General features: G+C 41.0%; 1 protein-coding gene across 1 annotated transcript in view; it reads right to left on the bottom strand.

The window, feature by feature from the left end:
* LOC138595180 (sphingosine kinase 1-like) overlaps positions 1 to 15,724 on the bottom strand; it is a 35,817-nt gene extending 20,093 nt beyond the window's left edge. Inside the window, exon 1 of the mRNA XM_069666529.1 lies at positions 15,287 to 15,724. Within this exon, the coding sequence (XP_069522630.1) occupies positions 15,287 to 15,710 (424 nt within the window). The 5' untranslated portion in view covers positions 15,711 to 15,724. The remainder of the gene's footprint in view (positions 1 to 15,286) is intronic.
* Between the last annotated feature and the right edge of the window lie 3,411 nt (positions 15,725 to 19,135).

Below are 19,135 nucleotides of genomic sequence, written 5' to 3'. Positions count from 1 at the left end.
GAGAGCTAATCAAAGGATAAGAGGATGTTAGAGAAATTAAATGGATTCCTCTAAGAAGAAGTCTTCACCTTGAGCAAACTACTCATCAGTTTTCTCTCCTTTGAAATGTCTTTCAATAATGTCCCAGCAGAGAAAGAAGTCAAATTAAAGGAGAGAGAAATGTGACAGGAAGCCATCAGACACATTTCAAAGCCTGCAGCTGCGGGATCATTTCACAGGTAGGTATTCTTTGTTGTAGAAACGACACAATGTGCGAGACGCCTTGTCAAGCCACAAACAAACAAAGTATTTCAGCGAGGCGAGGCAAACCCCCCGCAGTGAGATCCCTCATGCAGAGCCATCTCACTTTGTGTTGCAGTCTGCTGGATTTTTTTAAAGGATTAAAACAGTCTGAGGGCGGAGGAAGAGGAACCACCCAAACAAGTCTGACAGCTGATAAATGAGTAACGAGGGGCGGGAACGACTCAAGAGCTGATGCTCCAGGGATGGACACATCTAACTGGTTCATAATGCAACAGATACAGTTTGTCTTACTCCATACTGAAATTTCAGGAGTTTCAGTGACACTGCAGGAATGCAGAGAAACAGGTCGGAAAGACGTTCATACGTTAACACACCTTGTTTGGCTGTGACAGAGGAGCTTGACCTGAAGTGAACTCATCAGGCCTCCAGCACTTTGTCCTCTGATAATCCTGAAAGTGACTGAAAGGCATCATCACCTCAGTATAACAAATTGCTTGTTGTTGAGTTGAGCACATGCATTGTTTATAGGGGTGGTTAATCACAGAGTAACTCACGATATGATAAGATAAGTGATACATGGCCACAACAACGATAATATCACAATACAGAAATTCTGCGATAAGTGATATATTACAAGACAATCATATAATGAAACATCCTGATATTTGATTAACTACTTTTTTGGTAGATTAATTTCCGTTCACGTTACCTTCATTCACGTTATGGCCGGGCAGAACGGCCAAAATATAGCATTTTCCATATCTCGATAACAATGTATATCACGATATATCATGTTTTCTGGTAATTTAACTAATAATTCTCAAATATCCACATGGTAAAGCCTATTTTGGGATAATCCTGTGTGAATTTAATACTTGAGTTTCTGTTTTCACTTGTGCTCAGTCTGAGTCCTTTTCTGCACGTTAATAATAATAATAATAACTTATTAAATAGCACCTTTAAAAATAAGAGTTTACAAAGTGCTTTGACAGCCAAGCAAGCAAAGTAAAGCAGAAAACAAGCAGATCATAAAACCAGGAGAACCCACAAGACCAAGACCGAGACCAAGGGGACAAAGCAGGAAGAAGTAGAAAGAGTAAATAAACTAAAATAACTAAAAGAGATAAAAGAAAGGAAATAAAGTAAAAAAGAAAAACATGTGTCCATGTTAATAAACAGCGTTGCCCTCTATGGTTCGCTCCAGGTTCACTCCCGCATGCAAGGATGAGAACAGAACGCATTGTCAAAGTGATATAAAAATCAGACGCTGGTTTTGTGACAATATATATTGTCATATTGCCCAGCCCTGATTCATGTCATAAGAACAGCCACAAGAAGTCATGAAGTAGTGACGCAGTGAGTCAAAATCACAAGGAAATCTGTTTAGAGCAGCATATATCTGTAAATTTAATATATTTGCTAGCCTAACGATAATTGTATTGCACAAGTCAGGACGATGATATATTGCTGTATCAATTTTTTGTCCCACCCCTGATTATGTACTATATCAATTTGGATTTGCAGCTAGTTTTTCTGCAGAACCAATATTTCAACGGAGTCGTCTCCGATTCCTAACGACTGCACTCCTGAGGGAAAGTCCCACAAACGCCCTCATGAATCAGCTGGCCGGACAGCTGGCACCCAAGGCCCTGACCCTGCTGTCGGTGTGCACGGACACCCACGCAGACCTCGTTGGCTAAATCCCGTCCCATGCCACTTCCTGTGTGCCGCCCCTCCCCTTCTCTAAACATTCCAGAGGGCCCTATCTATCTAACTACTCGTCTGTGCTGCATACACGCTCCACGTTTCCTCCTCTATCATTAGCTGGGCTGCTGCGACGTCATGGCACGCAGCCAAAACACAACACCCAATAACATTAACTTAAATATGATAAGCTTTACAACCCTCCCAGATCTATGAACACACATCATCAACCATGCTGGAGACTCTGCAGTCCATGTGTGAGGATAATGGAGGCCATTACTCTTCTTCTGTGGTTTATGACAGCAGATAGTGCGTCTGGTTTGTTTGCAAAGGGTTGGGTGCTCTGTTATCATTTTGTTAATTGAACCAAAAGTTATGACACACACTGATGACAGAGCTTCCGCTCAAACAGCTTCATTAAAAAGCTAATTACTGTCTGGGAGGATGTGATAAAGTGGATGACATCAGCAACATAACTGCATCATCATCGTCACCAAAGATAAAACAGATGAAAAACAACGGCAGCTACAAAGCTCTGCCCTGCATCTCCACCGCGCTCACTTGATGTGCGATTACGGGCGTCTCATCTGCGCGCTTCAAACACAGTGCATGGGAACTGTCCCAGATCTTAATGGAATAATCACTACCGAGGTATTTGCCAAAGGAAATGACAGCCCAAATAAAAGGGAAAAACCCGGGAGCCGGAAAACAGTTTTCGTCAAGGTTCCCTGTAATAGCTACATATCTGGGAGCACATATAGAGCCTGAGAATAGATGCTTAGCTTTGTCTGACAACTCTGCAGAACATTCAGCAGGATGTCGGCTTCTGTTGAGCACACACAGGGATGGAGGTGTAAAAGAAATCAAACATTTGATACTCATACTTCCTCCTGGTTTCCTTGAGTGCAGAAAGTGCTGGTGAATTCTTAAAGATATAAAATCATATTTAAAGAAGACAGAAAAATGCAAACATTACTCAGCATATAGCATCCTCATTATGTAAACGACTAAAATGATCCATGACCCTACACGCTCACTCCCTCCCTGCACAACTCGCACTGACTCACTGTGACGACCTGCGCTCACATCAGTCAGTCAGACTCAACTTCCTGTAAATCACCGTCCCCTCAGCAGCGAAGCATGACGGAGCATAAACTGTCTGTGATTAAGGAATCATTGCAGCAATCTTGATTATAAAAAGTACAAGCTTTCATCACAATCAGCTCGGCCCACACAGCGTCACTCAGCACAGAGGGGAACAGTCCCACGCTGTACAGATGTCACTGGGGATTTGAGGGGAGACGAATGGGACACATTTGGAAGGAAAACAAGATGATCTCACAAAAAGCTTCAAAAAGGTCCAAAAAAGCCCCAACAGTCTCTTATCTGACAGCTACGATGTCTCTCAATTACTGAAATTAACCACAGAAGCGTCAACTGAGAATTTCACCAAAATAAAATCAAACAATAAGACTACAACAATTAAAGCCTATATAAAAAAAGGAGCAATATCTTATCTATCTTCTTCAGCTGCATGCATACGGGTTCATGTTTTTAGAGAGTCTCTATTTTGTTTATTACCGTTTGAGGGGACTTATTTACCAATGTCTGTTCAAGAAATCGCTCCAAATAACGCAGCCACGGTATCTAATCTAGACTATTTACTGTGAGTGTTGTGAACTAGGGATGCAACGATACCACTTTTTTTCAGACCAAGTACAAGTACTTACATTTGGGTGCTTGCTGATACCGAGTACCAAAAGCATCAGATGGTCCTCACTTTCTGACTGTAACAAAGTAAATCGACAGAATGATGCAACTGTTGCTGACTTCAACACTCAACTTTGTTCTATGACACTGTCACACATTTTACTTTCATGTAACCTCTAACACATTCAGTGGGTTTCAGTATAACACAACATACCACACATAGTGTAAAAAAAGGTCACGTGATGAACACTCCCATTTCTGAGCGCACCGGAACGCAGCACTACACAGTGCATCCCACCGAAACAGTGAGGGAGACATGCCCGGACTTGTTTGTTACACCTCCTACGGAGACGTCAGTGATCGCCGACAGACTCTTTTTATCGTGTGTGCATCCATGAATATGTAAGTTAGTTTGCCTTAATGTTTATGTTAGACTCTGTTAGCTTCAGTTTGGCCGTGAGTGGACATGTTTAGCCTTTATCTGAAAGGTGCTCCTTCTCTGCCTACCTGCTTAGCTAACAGGAGGCTAACGTCAAGCCGTAAAGTGGTATGCGGTTGCGGTACTTGTCCTAGTTTTACGAGTACTGAGTACGAGTACTTGAGCTCCGATACCGCCCGATACCCAATACTGGTATCGGTATCAGTGCATCCCTAGTGTGAACACAAGACGTGTGTGCTCACGGTCTGCAGCACAGGGGTGATATCACTCAGCACCCTGTGGTTTCAAGCCGTTATCTGCACAGGACATTGGACTGAAAATAAAGCAGAAAATGTTCAGGTTCCTGTCCTATAGCTGCTCTTACATCTCTGTTGGCTGCTCGGTGCTGATGTGGGCTCTAAGCCGTGACAAACACCCATTAGGAGAGAATCCAGTTTCCACATTTAGGGAATTAACAGATTAACATGTATTTGACATGGTACTTAAACGCTCCCTCCCCCTTTAATGTGACAGATATGCACAAACGTACTCTCTACAAGTTAGCTTCGTCCTTGAACACATCTAAGCTGCAGATCTGCTGCTAAAGAGAATAAAGCTCTAAGTGCAAAGAAAAGGGTGAAAACGTGCAGCTATAAAGTCAGTGTAAATATTTCAGCTGTGCGCATCTGAATCCAGGCAGCTGTCTGAGTTTCTGAAAACATCCTTTTAGCAGAGTTTGTAATCTCCACTGTAGTTAACTACACGCCAACTGTATCGTCATGATCGTAATTTAGAGATGCAGCACAACGCCTGGGATGTACTCATCATGATTAGAGGTTCAGTTCTTACTCTCAAATGTCACATCATTCACAGTAACGTGCTTTATTTGGAGCACCAGGGTTTGGATCCATCTAACTGCAAGTCAGTTTGGACTGGAGCGTGTGTCATTCAACTGTGAGAGGAAATACTTTGACTTAAAACATTGATGCACATAGAGGTACAGTGTCAAAATGCGTGGTGTTTTAATTTGGTTATATGGCCAGTGTTATTTATATGTCGGCTTTCTGGAAAACATTTAGAGCGCAATAAAGATACAGAGAAAGACAACACGTCAGAACAAGTGAGGAGATCTTAAAGCTCCTTTTTTAACCCTTTATTTATGTGGCTGATGGGTTTTTCCAGTCAGACTTCTGACTTGACTTTAAATTCATATGTGGTCCTTTAATCACAACGTTTGAGAGCTCTTGCATTATATATACTACATTTAGTGGTCAAATGCAAACTGCAGTATGTATATTTCATCAAGTGCTGTATTTGAGAGCAATTTGTGGCCCTTGAGTTTTTCCAGTTCAAGCTAAACTTTGTACTTCTATTCCACTTTATTTCAGCGTGTGTATTCTGCTTGTTTTAGTAAGATTAGTAAGATTTTGACAACAATCTGTAATAGAGAACGTTTTCACTGTTTTACACTGTAGTGCCTTTATGAATTTAATCTGAACGCTTCTTGACTCCTGAAATGAATGTGCTACATTCTGTGAGATGAGGTCGTTAAAAATACTGTTTATGGGTAACAATAACGAGTGTTTTATAGGTGTAGTTGGTGATTAACTAAATACATCTTATTCCCTGCCACACCATTGCAACTCACTGTTTAACTTTACTAAGGTCTTCACATTACAGAAGTTCTTGACCATTATCACACCACATTCAAGTTTAAGCAACATATTTAATAACCCATTATCTACCGTTAGACAACAGCTAACATTAGGACTCACCCAATTACGAGCTAACTTTACTGTAAGCTAGGAAATTTGTATCGTCTCTGTCAAGCAGTAAAGTGAGCGAGGAATAGATTGAATGAAACTGTCAGACAACAGCTTGCCTGACGTTGCGAAGCTAACTTTACCTTTAGCTAGCAATTTGTATCGTGTATTGCCATCAAACAGAAGTGTTAGCTCGGAATCGGTTGAATGTTAACGTTAGCTGTCGTCTATATATGAGCCTGTTTCACTGCTTGTGTTACAAACTTAATCTAAATATTTCAGGTCATTATTAAACATAAACACGTGTTTTAAAGACCCTCAAGTGTTTAACCTTGTAAACATCTCCATGTGGTGTTTCTCATGTGCTACAAGCCATATCAGGAACAACATCAGCAGTCATCTCCATGGCTGGGCCTGTCTGCTGTTAAACTGCAGTGTACCAAGGACAGGCTGAACAACACGTTTTCAGATTGGGAGGTTTGAGACGTCACAAACCTAAGGAGCCAATCCCGTTAATGGACGGGGTGACGCTATGCATACCATTATGTGTAACCTATGGCAACCACTTTGCCGATGTACGAGCCAGATATAACCATCATCAAGATCATAATTTTTGCTAACTCTCTACTGACTGCTAACATTAATGTTACTACTTGTAATTACTACATTCCTAGCTAGCTAAGCTTCAACAAGTCACCAAGAAACGATGGCACAGACGTGTTTTGTTTTTGTGACGGAGGGGGCGGTTAGAAATGTGCATAGTGGGCGGGGACTATGCAGATTGGGGAATTTTAAATGAGGGAGAAGGAGGAGATTTACAAGGTAATTAAATGTATTTAGCAAAAAAAAAAAAAACATATCAGACACAATTTATATTTTCAAGCAGAGCATTTTATATGTCTTACAACATGACTGGAGCTGGTCTTTAAAAAACCTGTCCATAAATTTGCATCCCTTTGTTTTGATGTTTGGTGATTGGACCCCTTTTTTGTTTACATCTGAATCTCAGGCTGTACCTTTAAAAGAAACCTTCTCTTACCTAACCGAAACTGCGGTAACATTTATGAGCAGCGAGGTGATAACTTCAGATGTATAATGCTCTCTGTAAATCAAAGAGGGGAAGCTGCTCGAGCACTCAGCAGATTCTTGCTGAGCCAGAACCACAAAGGGTGTGGAGGGAGGAGGAGGAGGTGGCTGCGGTTAGCTGAATGTAGATCTATATTAGGAACGGCAGAGAGTTTACGACATTGAGGTTTGCATTAAAATCATCCTGCACTGTCTGTCAACCACTTGTCTATACTCTCTCCCCTGTTTTGTTATAATAAAGAGATCCATATGAGAAAGTGACCACTGTCTCTCCCGTGTGAGTATTTTCGGCTGCAGGGTCAGATCAGAGAGGGGAGGTTACTTTCCGAAAGTCTGTCGGTTACACTGCCACTAATTTAATGTTTAGATACGTTTTTTATTGGGAGCTGGAGTTTAAATTCTTAATTAAGCTCAGTTTGCACCATGTTTGTTGATTTCCTGCAAATATGAGTCAGTTTTAAATGAAAATTACAAGAGCGAAACATGCGATTAAAACAAACTGTAGAAAAACAAACCGCTAAATGCAGATGAAATGTGCTGCGAGTCTGTATATGGAGGAAGTGGATTTCCCACCACTAAAAAAAAACACGACCACATGTTCTTTTACCAGGCAAAGACCGACTTTCTCTGAGGGTAACCAGCTGCTCTGCAGGCCCAATGCTCAATTAGTGGTTGTTGTTGTTGTCGGCGAATCACAGGCTGACTTGAGACGCCGTTTCTGAGAATAGCCAGATTATGCTTTCAATGCATGGTGGTAAAATGTACAAAAACAACAACTGGACTTTGATGGGGTTCAGGCTGGAGTGGATTTTGACAAATTTGACGAGTATATTTCATCATTTATGGTCAAATCGAGAGCAGGCAGGACGCTGTCATGTCAGACACAAAGCTGCTGTGAGCCCCGAGACACAGAGAAATCTCCAGAGAGGCTGAATCAGAGGTCAGGACAACACGTCAAGCTCTATCGCAGCGTGTAGCCAATGAGGAGGAGTCCTCAGGGAGAGGACTGCTGCTTGCACTGCTGTCTGACTATACACACACAATCTAACACAACACAGACACACACAAAGAGATGCTGATATACTTATTCTATGTTTATAATAGGAGATCTTTCTTCCCTTCATCACGGCAGTTGTAAGATGAACAACCTCCTGTTTTATGAATGAACTGTGGTTTTCCGTTTTATCAGAATGAGGAAGCTTCACAATTCTTCAAAACTGATTAATCATCAGGGTTTGGTTCTGATGGGAAAAGTCTCATGATGAACGTCTGAGAACAGGATGAATAAATTCGTAACTGTTTTCACTCACAGTATGTGACTGACTGAGTAACTGACTGACTGACTGACTGAGTGACGGTACTTTCACAGCCATAGAAAGAGAGAGACATGGCCACACTCTGTCTATATGGCTCTGGATACTGCTCGTCCGCTGTCCTCACCCACGTTGACCTGATGCGGTCAGCCACATACTAGGTTCACCATGAGGTGCGCACTCACCAAACAACTCATGGTTTTCACCTTCACAAACCCACAAAGTCATAAAAAGGTCCCCAAATAAAGACTCATACTGATGCCGTATGTGAAAACATGTAACAGTGAGCAGTTCACTTGCACAAACTGCTTACTACTTAGGTGGTTTACATTGACTTACAAAAGCCTTACATTGAAAGCACGATAACATTGTCCAACATTACGATAACAATATGAAGTGCGATTAATGACCAAATATTAAAGAGGGGGAATTATGCTGTTTCACATTTTAAGACATGTATATAATGTTACAATGCTGGATGTCCAAAGTAAGCGTGGGTGAAGTTTCAGATCTGTAAGGCTTCTCGGCTCAGTCTGCAGGCTGCTGTGAACGCCAGGTTTCACACAGTTTTTTCTACACTTTGTGACGTCACAAAGTGCAGCCTCAGCAGGCTTCGGAAAGCTGGCTGATCAGAAGAAAGAGGGCTTGCAGGGGGCGGGGTTTCTTAAAGGGACAGAGCTGTTAGTTGTTTGCAACGTGTCCCTCCTGAATCCAAAAAGCTTTTTTTTTTTTTTCACCACTAAATTGACACAAATTAATCTGAGGGTAGCTACAGCTAGCTTGTGCTTCATCTGGTTACATCAAAATGGTGTGAAAGTATCAATCTCAATCCAACAGGTGAAATGTTTGCATACCGAGCGAAAAAGTGTTTATTGAGAATGCTCATATTGCTATAAGGATTAGATTATGATTTATTGTGCAGCCCCAGAGACAGTGGAGTCAAGATATTGCACATCGGACTTACAGTTTGTATATTTTGTCCTCCCAAAAATTAGGATCATAAAATATCTTAGAGTTAAAAATATCTTGTTCAAGTATGTGCGCGTTTGAAAAATGAGAAACCCTAAAATCATTTAGGTTCAGGCAGACTCCCTGTTTTTATAAAAAGGCATTACATGACAACATCGTTTACCTTAAAGCTTTTGGGATCTGTCATGTATCACACTGTGTGTCACAGAGCAAACCAACCATTGTCCCAGCTTCTGCTCTGTCTCGGCCAGAGGTAAGTATTATTAATAGCGTTGTCTGTCTGAGAGAGGCCTGGATTCTGCTGCTAAAAGGGGCATCAGCCGTCCCCCTGAGAATGTCGAAAAAAGTGCTTCTCATCTGACTACCCATCGGTGCCGTACTCATTCGATCCTGTCTGAGCAGCCTGATTCAGTTATAGTGCATTAGTGCAAGTCACGATCCCTGTGATGACAAAGTTTCTCTCACAGATATTTAATCCCCGAGTGTCTCACCTTATCTCACTATCTTGTAATAAGTTGTAACATAATTTTATACGACGACCTGAAGATTAAATTTATATTAATGCTGATTTTGCTGCTGCTGCTGAATACCTTAACCTTTCTGAGAGCCTGAAATTACTCAGCCTGTCACTCCAGCTACATATCAGCAAGGTAATGTACTGTAATACCACTACATACAGAAAATGTTACTGCGTTAGACCTAGAGGCAGTTCCCAACGCACCAGTGAGTCCGTTCTCTGATTGATCACATGTAATCAAACCCTAATTAATTAATTCACATTAATTGCTAATGTGTTGTAAATCATTGTCTTTGGGCTGCCAAGTTCTCTCGCCAGAAGATCAACCCGAGCGATTGATTGAATCAATAATAGTAACTCTCTGCCAGCCGCCAGCTCCTGACTCATGATAATAACGGCTCTGTCCAAAGCTGAACTCAATCCATTTATCGACAACATGGGGTCGATACTATCGAGGAAACACTTGGCAATGCATCTGAGCTGTCAGATTAAATTGCCAGAGCGGAGATGATATTCATGGGGGACTTGAGTCAGCACCTTGATGTGTTAGGAGTTAATGCCAACAACTGATGTGTGTGTCACCTCACGTCAGCTCACATCCTGTGTTTAAAGTTGCACTTGAACACAACACAGTGACTGAAGCCAACGGCTAGCTGACCACGACATGCAGCATATTCTGCTCTGCTCTCCCAAATAACTAGTCTGTGATGCAAAGGCCAAGATACGACTAGTAAGGCGAGGAAAGGAAGTATTTCTGTAAAAAAATGTACACATTTCCTTTTTATAAAACATTGTTTTGCTGTTTGCACTCTTTTGCATTATTAGCCTGTGGTCTGTGACCTGTCAGACAGCTCTGTCATCAACAGCCTCAAACACCAGGACGTGCACTGCAGAAGATGCCAAATGTGACCCGACCGCTCCCCAGGGTCAACTGACAGCTTGTTGTGTCAAAGTCATCAACAGACGCTTGATTCATTGTTATGCAAACTAATACTGATGACGTGAACATGAAAGTGGAAATGCTTTGCAGTGTCATAGATGGATGTGCAAGCTGACCGTACACCTATTAGCATCTGAACAGTATACTGTGCAAGATGATATATAGATAACTACAAAAGTAAGGAGAGAGAGTCGGCCTCTTGACTAACAAATTTTTAACGTTACATCTTCAGCAGGCCTCTACCTGTCAGAGGTAAATGCATCTCGAGAAAACAGACACTTTCTGAATAATTCTGTGAGTACTACACTTGAAGTAAAGCCAATGACACGAGCACCAATATTGACGTAGAGGTCAGACATGCAGCACCGACCTCATTCAGACTAATGGTTGTGTTGTGCATCTCCTGAACATGATATAGTAACGTTCACAAGGCCTTCAGCATAATGAGTAACTCACTAACTTAGACCACTTTTTAGACTGCAGTCCTTTGCCCATCATTTTCAGAGAGACCAAAACGCTGCAGCCTCAATGATGTTTGAAATGTTGCAGGCCACAAAAATACATCAGAATAATGTGACACTTCAGCAGGTAGCTCAGAAGTACAAATCAATGAAGCCAACATGTTTGCTCTGCTCGTGTTCTCTGTTTGACTATATATCCTGCACACTGTCAGTGCACAGCAACATTAAAGAAACACCTTGCTCAGTGACTTCAGGACGACCAACTGTCCTTGGCGGGAAAATACAAATGTTGACCCACACAGATTTTAAGGAGAGCTGCAACTAATTATTTACATTAACAATTAATCTGCCGATTATTCTGCTCAATAAAGAAACAGTGGTGAGAAATGTCCAGCTGTAATTCCCACAGCTGAAGGTGACATCTTCTGTTTGTTATAGTTCAATGAGATTTAATAATTCATAACACAAAATAGAACATCTTCACCATCAATTTTTAGATTTTATTCCTTGAAAAACTTATTTAACTTTCAATTTATCGGTTCTTGTTCACTAACACCTGCACCGAACAGTCACTGTCACATCACAGTCTAGCAACCGTAACTCGTCATGACAAGACTGTCAAGATTTCTTCTGCACAAACCAAAACAACGTGCATGTTGCTGTGGTGAGACTGTTACTCTCTCTCTCCATAGAAAGCTTTTCCACGAGCTGTCTTCGAAACAAAATACTTAAGAGTTAAATTGTAAAGAATGGATTTAACAGTGTTTTTCTCTGCTCTAACGTTAGCAAATATCAGCATATCTGGCATCAGCATAACGAGCTTATTGCCTAAAGTAGTTACCGACATTTCAAAGAGCAAGGAGAGAAAGCAAAACAAAACTCATGTTTCGTTCTTATCATAAAAGCCTTGTTTCCTGCAGAAGTAAAACATTCTGTTTCACAATAAACGGCAGCTGGAAACAGAAAGAAGTCAGCTGGAGGTTTCATCCACTCATGGTAGCTAGCTAGCTGGAGCTAAAATCTGTGACTGATAAATTTCAGCTGACAAAACAATCAGCTCGGTTATTAATGTTAAACCTCTAACATTGCTACTTCTTTATGAAATGGACGAGCCGTTCAATCAGAAATTAAAATGAAGTTTGATGATTAAATCCTTCAAAAAACACAAATGTGCTGTGCTTGGCAAGAGTAACTAACAATCGATTCAGCTCGATTCCACTTTGTATCCCTGTTCCGATTTAACGAATAGGACATATAATCATGTCTCCAACAATGGCTCCAGATACAGCTGATGTTTCACAGCAAAGGTCTGCGCTTAGGTAGAGGTAGAGGTGAATTACATGACTACAGAGCTGGTGAAGCTATGGAGACATTTGTGTTTGGTTCCCTGGTAGGAAACTTGCTCGGTAGCTGTCTCAGGTTCAGCTCCAAGCAGAGGAATCACAATATGTTTCAAACAAAATAACTGTCTCCACTTGAGTTGCTAAAAGTCTGATCTTTCCTCCTCTGACAATGACAGGCGGTATAGACTTGCAGCATATTTTGTCTCGTTAAAAATACATTTGTGCAAATGGGGAAATGTTATCTGGGTCACAGAGTGCCAACGATACCTCGGCTGTGTGGAAGGGGAAGGTTTGTGCATTTTATTCCTCTCTTCATGGAGTCAGGACATGTTGGTGAGGGGGACAAATAATGAGACGACTTATCTTTAGAAAATCTCCACTTACAGACCGTTTCCCTCCGGAGTAATTATACCTCTTGGCATTACATGAACTCAATAGCAGTCATATTGCGGTATGTTCCTCAGATGTCTTTTATGTTCAGATGGTTTGTTTGTAGACTGGAGTTACAGAAATGTGACTCTCCATACCACACCCGTCCTATTGTTTAATTAATATAGGAGTAAGTCAATGGTAATGCTATCGTGTAAGAGATAAGCATGTAGTTCTATACAGTGTATTCATCCTTGCACAGTGTGAACTGGATAGCGTCCATATTGCCTCACGCTTTTCAGGGGTCTTTTAATATTTTGTTTGAATACTGGGGTTACTGAAAGGTGACTTTGTAGTGTGCAACCACTGTAACATCACACACTGGTTTGCGGAGTACTATTTCGAAGCGTCGAGTTTGGTATTTGTTGTCTCCATCTTCCTGTCTTGAAGCCAGAATTGACCCTGCTGACCGTGCGTGTTGTATCTCGCACTCAATGGCAGCATAATCAACTAAATACACACGGTGTATTGAGGACCGGGAACTAGAAATTGGGACCATTAACTCTTTAGGTAATAAACCAACTAAGAAGTGGGGTCATTTCCTCATAGAATTACATAGGACGTACTTTTGTGACGGGTGGAGTTGCCCCCAGCTGGCCATTAGAAAGAATGAAGGTTTAGCACACTTCAACTTTGGCTTCAGGTTTGAAACCAAGCGGCTTCGTCCACCTCTTATAGCCGACATAGTTTATGCTCTGCACCAAAGTAGTCCTTTTGTTTTATTTATTTAAGGAAAGTGGTTAGAGTTAACAGGATAGCTATAAGAATAAAACAACAAGAAACTTATTGTGTACAGAATTAAAGGAGCAGTTCGACCCTGGAAAAAGCTGGTGTTCTCTGTAATCAATAGAAGCAATAATATTTGATAATGACGCCATAGCTGTGGAGAAAGTTGTACAAACAGCTCCCAGTTTCGCCCATTCTACATTCCTACAACACCCAGCGTGCATTGTGCCCTTCCCTTTGAAACGAACGCCCAGAAAGAGACGCTGGAGTGAAATACTATCGCTGCAGGCAATGGCTCAGAGCGGTACAGAATCAGAAATACGATGAGAATATACCGGTGGATCGTCTAAAAAAACCTTCAGGTTAGCAGTCTACATTTCAAACCTGATGATTTTGAACAAGACATGACATCGGAGGTAGGCTTCCTAGACTGAGGAAGTGTAGTTTAGCGAGCTCCCTGGTCTCTGCCAGATGACACGTTTAAATTATGTGACGGAGGTTTTCCAGGGCCCAGTGGAGAAGCGGATGCCATCCTCCAAAGGCACATAGCAAAATTGCATTTTTGTTCTACCATAATGGCATTAGCTCCCCATACTAGCATGATAGGACTAAGGTTGAAAATCGGCGAACTGGCCCTTTAACAACTTATATTAGGCTACTACCCATTTAACTGATAGAGGAATGTATCAGGAAAGACTGATGCAGTTAAAATATTGTAGGTGACATTGTAATGGACCATTTCCTAGGTTTGTAAATCAGATTGAAATAGACAAAACACAAAGGTTTGTAGTTTCCATAAAAATAGGTAACAGTATCTAAAATGTTGACTGTAACAGTGCCAGGGGACTCTAATATCATCACGATTAGACAGTTATGTAATAAGGCTACAGATGATGTACAAGAGAAGGCTATTATAGTTACATTTACAGGGAAGTAGTAGCTAAAGGTAAGTGTAGAAAGGACAGGAATACGCAGTGTAGGTGCAGTATTTGTATGTTTCCAAAATGCATTTAGTCATCAGTTATTTAATCTTAAGAGAGATCTTCACGGGTCATGGAGGTCATTTCCTTAAAGCAACATATGACACAAGAGCTGAAACCATTAATCTCTATATTGATCATCATATATTATCCTATCAATCTTAACTTCTCTGGTCATTGTTTGAAGACATAGGTTTGAAAAAATAGGTTCTCAATTGTGAGGATGTGCAACCTTCCTTTGATATGTCTTAGTTTAATACACTATGTGCAATTTAAAGCACTGGTATGATAGAGGCTAACAAAATACCTTATTTTGAAACCCCATATTGTAGAAAGGAACTTAGCCTTAAGGAACTTTAAAATGATAGTCTAGCCTTAATTAATTCAAAAGATATGCTTTTTAAATTGATTTAGGGACCTACCAAAAACGACCTAACCTACTGGTTAAAAGAGTGTGAGAAAATGGGGGTTCCAGGGTACAAAGACTCATTTCCCCCTGGCCTGGACTAAGGTTTGTTTGTTCCTTCGACATTATTACCTGATGAAGAGACGTTTGATCCTGTGTGTGTATCATCATAATTTATTCATTCACATGTAACTGTGTTGTTGAGTCAGACTGTTTAACTGACACTGAGCACAAACAGTAGCCTAAACTTTTCCCTCTTGTTGTTAACGAGCACTCACCCTCTCTTCGATACTGTTGCCGGGCAGAGCGTTCTCGGACAGCGCGAGCCCACTTCTCTGCCTCATCCAGGTTAGCGCGAGCGTCCTGGAGCGTGGCGAGACGAAAGGACTGCTCCACTCTCTGCCGCGAGACCCCGGAACTCATCCAGCGCCGTTTGAGCGGGTAGAAGTAGACTGAAAAGTACGCGGCCGGGTCTGCGTTATCATCCTCCCGGTAAGCCCGGCAGCCGACGCAGTCCTTCAGGCTGAGAACCACCTTGTTCCGCCCGACAGGTGTCGAAGTGAGTCTCTGGACGATGAGGTCCTTTTCAGTCAAGCATACGGAACACCTGACTTTCCGGTTACCAGTGACCGTGAATTCCCCGTAAAGCGAAACCGGGTTGTTGCCGGTGTTGCAGTCCGGTTCAGCTCTCCTCTCGTCCATCCTGAGCGGACGGGGGAGACCGAGACGCGGGGGGGTCCGGAATAAAGCAGCAGCCTCACTCTCACATTGCTACCCGCCTGGATGTTGCGAGTACAGTGGAGACTGCAAGACAGCGACTAACAGCCCGCTGCTCGCACCGGTGTCAAGAGTAACGGTATGAAACGCACCGTATCCGGTTACATTTCAAAATAAGAGCCACATTTACGCGCTTTGCGCTAAACATCAGGTGTATGTTGAGGGGACGTGAGGTGGGTGCATGTTTGTATACGTATTTTTAATTCCACTCATCAGCCTATTCTCTAAAATGTCCTTTTAAATTTGTACCACATAAAACATTTCATCAGATTATTTTATTATTATTACACAAAAAATGTATAGGCTATATTACATTCCTAATCAGTACATTTTTACCATGAATTAACTCCACGTGTGCTGTCGCTTTTATTGTTTCGGTCATATTTATCCGGTTTCTCTATGTTGTTGTGAGTGTCTCGTGCTGGCTTGACGCCTCTTTTCTTGCCTCTAGTGTGCGTTTAACTTTGCTGTTCAGTCGTTTTGCCCGCCGTAAAGAGGCGGTATGCTGCCACCTGCTGGTACAAAGAGACACTAGTTACAAACCTGATAATAAGCAGCGTTAAAGTAGGATAAATTGGTAGTGACTAACTATATGTCCAATATAAATAACACAATATACCTGTACTTCTCGGAGAAATAAGAAGATACTATGTTTAATCTAATTAAAGATACTCTCTCTCTCTGAAGTCAGATGCTGGGTTGCATTTGTCTCTATTACCTTTCATGTGCTCTATACCATAATCTATTCATACTTTAACTTGTGTTTTCTAAGCACCTTAAATTAGACACTTTCTGAAAAAGATAGTTTGCTACATTTTACTGGAGATGTAAAGACAAAAATCTGTGCTTTGTGTAAAACATGAAAATGTAAGAATATTTATCTTAGGCAATTATTGTGTTGCAATGCAGAAAAGAATGTGTTTTATAGCTGCATTATCTTCTGCTTACAGACAGTCGCTTCTTTGCTTTAAGACACAATAACGGATGATTGTTGAAGATTACAGCAACATTTAATCAAGAACTGCAGCAACAAATGACCTGAGATAATTAGAAGCAGCTCTTGGAATTTAATTAGCTTTCCCACATGCATACAAATGTACTTTAATTAGTGTTAACTGGAAACGAACTGATGTTTTGATGAGCCAAAAAAAAAGTGTTATTTAAAATATGCATGTCATTGTCTTGGTGTCCTGAAATCAATCAGTGAAAGTTGTGTACACACACTTCCACTAAAGGATGACTGCAATAGAAGACAATGGCAGAGATTAATTTGCCATGGGAAGGTGCAGAGAACTATTGACTAATTATGGTTAAAATGATTCCTGTTCCGTTTGGCTTCATTTAATCAGATGCTGACGATAATAACTATGGATAAATGGATGGGAAGAATGACGGATACTGCAGCACAGAAATATAAAGGTATGCAAATACACACACTCACTCTCTAACACTCTTCAACAGTGGTGGCAACACACATTAACACACATTAAGTTTCGAGCAAAGCGCATAAGGTGGCTCTTAGACTTGTAACAAAATGGAACTTATGTTTACATTTGAGGCGCTTCTTTTGGATACTATTTTATATTTGTAATTCACAACATGTAGAAGGAAAAAATACACATACAGCCATTATCAGACAGCCAGTTGCTTTGCACATTTAGATTCACTAAGCAAAGCATATGCATAACATGAGCCTGTGTTGTGCTAATCTATACAGTTAGCTTGAACAAGTACATTTGAGAGCCCTTCTTTCTTCTTTTGAATCCACTACTTATAGGAGTATTTCTTTAAAATGTGTATAAGTATGAGTAAAGGCTGTTTGTTGTACAATATGTAACAGTCACATCAATATAAGCATATTTTATTTATTTTCGTCATCACCATCCATCAATCCTTTTCAGGGTCACAGAGAGGCTGGAGCCTATCCCAGCTGTCATAGGGCAAGAGGCGGGGCTAATCATAGGGCTGACACATAGAGACAGACAACCTTTAACGCTCACATTCACACCTACGGGCAATTTAGAGTCACCAATGAACCTAACGAGCATGTCTTTGGACTGTGGGAGGAAGCCGGAGTACCTGGTGGTAACCTGCGCATGCACGGGGAGAACATGCAAACTTCACACAGAAAGGCCCCCAAAACGTCTGAACCAGGACTCGAACCAGCAACCGTGTAGCTGTGAGGCGAGGGCACTATATATCATCTTTAAAACATGTCATCACAATTAGGGGGATAAAACTATTAATAATGTTTGTACAGTCTCTGCGAAGGATTACTTAAGTAAGTTTTAGTCCTCATAATGCAGATGTCGCAAACAAATAGTGTTGTTCTTAAGCACTAATAGATTGTGCCCAAATTAAGTGATTGTATCTAACAATAACAATAACAATAACTTTATTGATCCCCAAGTGTCATCTCAATTCATCTACATGTATATACTGAATAAGATTTTGTAATTATTAAGGCGATGTGCCTGAGGAGGAGCCAGCTGGTGGAAGAAAACATGCAGCATCAACATAAGTAAAGTATTGTGTGGGTGAAATCAGTAGCAGCCTCTGCCCACCATGATACCAATTAGTTTGTATGAAGTCTGCTTTAATAAATGCTTAGTATACACATTTAATGGATTTTTTTCTGGGAGTCACATAGCTGTGGGATATTCTGCGCTGCTGTGTGTTTTATCTCCTCTTCGTTTAACTCAGCCTTCATCAATGTACGATTACAGTGAAAAATCAAACATGCTGCAGAGCAGAGCGTTGGTTACTTCAGTCCACCAACAGATGACGCTGTGGGATTGAGCAAAAGGCAGCTGATAACAGTCATGCCAGAATGCATTTGATCTGGAATTCAGATATCTTAAAATACTGTAGCCAGACAGCATGCAGCACACGCTACTTTAACTCCAGCACTTGTCAGCGGGGAACATGTGACGCCTTGCTCTTTGTCGGATAAAATGTAAACTGTGATGTAAAATATGATGCAGCTTTGCCTGTATCAACCACTTTGAAAACGCAGATTGTGTTTTCTATTCTAATGTGATTTATTAAAAAAAATAAACATCATATTGAAATTAAAAGAGACATTTGTTTGTTTACAAATGTTGTATATCACAGAGACATAGACACATGGAGGAACCCTTACATGTATGTATTGTGAAATGGAAAAACAAGTACAAAATCCAAAGTAGCTGCTCTGTGGTAACATGAAGTCCAGTTTGTGGGTTTGTTGAGAATGATTAAATGAATATTAAATGCTGCTCATAAATTGTAATAATATATGCCACTTGTAGAACTGTTGTTTAAAGGCAATATCACACTCAAAGCCGTGCTGTTGTTCTCAGTATCAGCAC

The sequence above is a fragment of the Semicossyphus pulcher genome, unplaced genomic scaffold (assembly GCF_022749685.1).
Source record: "Semicossyphus pulcher isolate SPU_LCO1_2020_fin unplaced genomic scaffold, fSemPul1.0.p SCAF_17, whole genome shotgun sequence".
NCBI lineage: Eukaryota > Metazoa > Chordata > Actinopteri > Labriformes > Labridae > Semicossyphus > Semicossyphus pulcher.
This window is presented reverse-complemented; position numbering and strand designations above follow the sequence as displayed.